Source organism: Gavialis gangeticus, unplaced genomic scaffold, assembly GCF_001723915.1.
Source record: "Gavialis gangeticus isolate Ggan-Ray unplaced genomic scaffold, GavGan_comp1, whole genome shotgun sequence".
Classification (NCBI taxonomy): domain Eukaryota; kingdom Metazoa; phylum Chordata; order Crocodylia; family Gavialidae; genus Gavialis; species Gavialis gangeticus.
The window spans coordinates 42,939,808-42,943,725 of record NW_017728995.1 but is presented as its reverse complement, the minus strand read 5'-3'; the positions used below and the strand labels follow the sequence as shown (position 1 = coordinate 42,943,725).

General features: G+C 42.3%; 1 protein-coding gene across 6 annotated transcripts in view; it reads right to left on the bottom strand.

The window, feature by feature from the left end:
- Window positions 1-3,918, bottom strand: part of XRN1 (5'-3' exoribonuclease 1) — a 70,982-nt gene that overhangs the window by 39,838 nt on the left and 27,226 nt on the right. For all 6 annotated transcript variants that reach the window (XM_019503572.1, XM_019503568.1, XM_019503573.1 and 3 more), the window contains exons 14-16: window positions 2,517-2,673; window positions 2,062-2,181; window positions 500-669 (exon numbers count right to left, since the gene is read on the bottom strand). In XM_019503572.1, coding sequence (XP_019359117.1) covers window positions 500-669; window positions 2,062-2,181; window positions 2,517-2,673 — 447 coding nt within the window. The remainder of the gene's footprint in view (window positions 1-499; window positions 670-2,061; window positions 2,182-2,516; window positions 2,674-3,918) is intronic.

Genomic DNA, 3,918 nt, shown 5'->3' with positions numbered 1-3,918 from the left:
TCTAGTGGCAGTCTATAAACTTACCAGGGGGGACCAGAGGGGAATGGGTGAGACCCTTTTTTCCTGAGTGCCTCCCGGAGTAACAAGGAATAACGGCCACAAGCTGATTGAGAGTAGGTTCAGGCTAGACACCAGGAGGTGCTACTTCTCAGTCAGGGAGGGCGGGACGTGGAACCAGCTTCCAAGGGAAGTGGTGCTGGCTCCTACCTTAGGGATCGTTAAAAGAAGGCTTGATTACTACCTAGCTGGGGTCATATGAGCTTAACTTAGTGGGGGTCATATGAGCCCAGTATTCATTCCATGGCAAGGGGTCAGACTTGATGATCTGCTCAGGTCCTCTCCAACCCTACATCTATGAATAAATGTGTTTTTACTGTTTATATACCAGCACTTAAGATACTATGGCTTAAATGCTAGAGAAAAAAAAATCAAATACTAAAAACAGGTTATTCAAAGATTCTAAGAACAAGTATTCAAAGAGTAAATCTGACAGCATTACCTGGTACAGCACCTTTCAATAGCAGGGAATTTTTCTGGCCATGGTGACAGGTATTTGAACTCTGTATCTCTGTCATGCCAGTACATTAGGCACCCACTGTGTGTATTTCTTTGCCTCTCCTCTTCCATTAGGTATTTGTTGCAAGATTCCATGGCTTGTAGCAATCGTTTCTAAATTAAAGATTTCATTTGTTCAAAATAATTAAATGTGAAATTGTACGTAGGAAAGAGTGAAAGCAAAACAAAAACATTCTCGATTGTCCTGCCCACTCTTCTTAAAATCTCACTTTACTATTTAAGGTAAGAATTTTTATGCCTTCTTACTTTAGACATTTATCTCCAAGGCAGGTGGATAAACTACACTGCTTGGCTATCGTAACCAGTATGTAAGTGCTGCCCTGATTTCTTTCCTGCCTCCCCGGTCCAAAATAAAACAAAATGATTAGGTGGAATCTTTCCTAGATACAGGCATTCAGAACAAATTTACCATAATATAAAAAGTATTTCATTTTCTCCCAATTACATTAATAAAAAAATACCTCAATTTCTTCTGGATCGGCTGTTGGCAATGTTTTTTAGCAGACAGATGGAATTAACTAGCTCAGGCCTGAGGCAAGCTGGAGCTAAGACCTAGCTGCCACTGCCACTTCTCTCAACCACTGCATAGGTAAAGCCCCCACAAAAGCCCCTAGCTCCACAGGCTGCATCCACTGGCTCCGTAGGCCACAGGTTTCCAACTCTTGTCCTAGATAACTAACATTACCAATTCTGTGAGTTTCATAGCCTGTAAATGACGGCAAAAGCAACAGCATTATACCTGCCTGGCAGTCCTTTGCATAATACCTCCTCCCTCATACCCATGAGAAGTTGTAACCACTGAAAGCCACATTAAGAACTGTGTAAAATGCCATTGGGCTGATGAGTCCACCTGAGTAGCTCCCAGTGCAGGATCTGAGATTTTATGACCCAGATTTTATGGCCTCTTCCTCATTTTTTCCCCCTGAATATTATGCTTAATTTTAATTTAATGTAGCCTGAGTCTATATCGCCTATTGCTATACATTCAAAGAGAAAGTGATATTTTTAGACCCTTTTTTCTTATACTTAACAGAAACAATTTGAACCAAACTAAAACTTGAAGTGTTTCCCTTTAAAGTCTTTCATCCATAAATACTTTTCTCATCTAGAGATTTTTATGCATGTATAACTTTTGTCCAAACTGCTTCTCTGATATATTGTAATAAGACAAAATTAAAGACATTTCTGGGAAAAATGTTATACTTGAACTAGGGAAAGCCAATTTTGCAAGTTTAATTTGTAATTCCTCTTGGCTAGAGTTAATGGTACTTCTGGAAACTAACAACAGTTTCTTGCCTTTTGTATTTTATTCTTTAATCTTAACTTCAAATTTCCAGGCAACAAACATAATATTCTGTAATGTTCTAATCACATACGAATGTAAATATATCTATTTAAAATCTTATCTGTAACTGAGAATCAAAAGACTTATCTGGATGATTTGTTTGCCAAATCTTTCACATAATCTGTTGTCAAAGTACTCACTTCCTCAATAAATGGAATTAACACCACAGCTTCCCATTCTTGCTGTTTTCCATTTAAGTCCGTTTTAAAATCTGGTGGATAGTATTCTATGATTGGAGAGTCTTCACTAGTCATCAAGTGCTAGGAAATGAGAAAAAAAGTGACAGAAGAGTATGGTAAAGCTGTAATTTCACAGACAATTTAAGATTCAACCTAGGATGATGTAATATCTGAACCACAGTGTCAGATCAAATTAAATGTTGTATGGAAATTAAATAATTATATAGCTTATTTATTATTTGTGTTACAATAATTAGTACATTTTTACTCTCCAAAAGTAGTATCACTTGAATTAAAATTTCAGGGTCAGTCTGACAACAGGAACAGGAGAGAGAGAAAAAAAGTTCCTTCTTTTAAAAATAGGCTCATAGTAAAGTGAAAATCAGCTTTATATGCCACAAATATATAAAGTCTACCTGGTAGCATTTAGGTAGCAGATCTTTACTAGCTGCTGGAAGTACTGCAAGAAGTTGTTCAAACGGCATGAAAGGTTTTCCTAACTCAAACTGGATTTTGAGTTTACTGATGTTGCGAATATCTGATAGGTAAGGTGCATAATGATAAGGATAATACCTAAGGAAGAAAAAGCAAACAGTTATTTGAGTTTATTTCAGTGTCACAATGTACACAATACAGAACACTACTTTTAGTGCTAGAGGTGCACTGATATATTGGTCCGATATTGTATCGGCACTGATAAAAAGAAAACTGACTGTATTTGAAATAGGCCTTTTTTTTGCCTGATGTGGTCAATAATTTGATAAATGCCCTGTGCATGCATGCAGCTGGAGCATAGCACGTAGCTGGCGAGGAGCACAGCACGGCTACTCAGACAGCTGTGTCCAGCTGATAAGTCTGTTGTGATGGAAGGGGAGGGAAGAGGAAAGAGACATGGGAGGTGGGGCAGATCAAGGCCTCTGCAGTCAGGGAGGGAGTGGGGCAGGCAGGTGCTGCCCAGCCGAGTTGAGGCATGGGATAGAGCCACAGCTCGTCTGGGACATGCGGGGAGGGGCGTAGTGGTTCCCACCACTGCACGCACACCAGGAGGGCATGGGGGGGCATGTGCCCCTGGATCTGCATGAGGGGCAGGACAGGCTGCTGCTGTGGGCTGGGACTGGGGGCTGCACTAGGCGCTTCCCAGGGCCTGTGCTTGGGATAGGCAGCAGCACTGGGAGAGAGGATTAGGAGCCTACAGTGAATTTTGGGGTGGCTGCAGCTCCCCTCCGCCTTCCCAGCACCGCCGCTGCCCTGGCCCAGCCCCAGCCAGGAAGAGCTCGGCACAGCCACGGCCCCAGCCTGCAGCAGCAATCCTCCCCATGCAGAGCCAGGGGCACACGTCCCCCCATGCCCTCACGATATGCTTGCAGCAGTGGGAGCCACCCTCATTTCCTGCCCCCCCCCGATGAGCCACAGCTCCATCCCGTGACCCACCCCTACAACAAGGAAGAGATTCATCTGAACAGCAGAACTAACAAAGTAGATGGATTCATCCTCTGAGAGGAGGTTAGCCATCTTCTTGGCAGTGGTAACCAAGTGCAGTAGAGGTCCAAAAGGGACAAGTTCTTCAGGAGGAAATACATGGGGTTATGAAGAGCAGGGTCAGTCATAGTAACAATAATGAGGATGCCAGCCAGAGAGACCATAAAGCTAGTGACAAATACACAAACAGTAAACTCTGAATCCCTGGAAAGTAGGATAATCCCAAATGGAGGAATACAGCCACTGTGCTGTGGTTTCCACCCACTGTTTGTTCAAGAAATGTTACCTAGAATGATTGAAAGAGATGAAGAAACAAATCTGTTGTTGGATGCCCTTCAG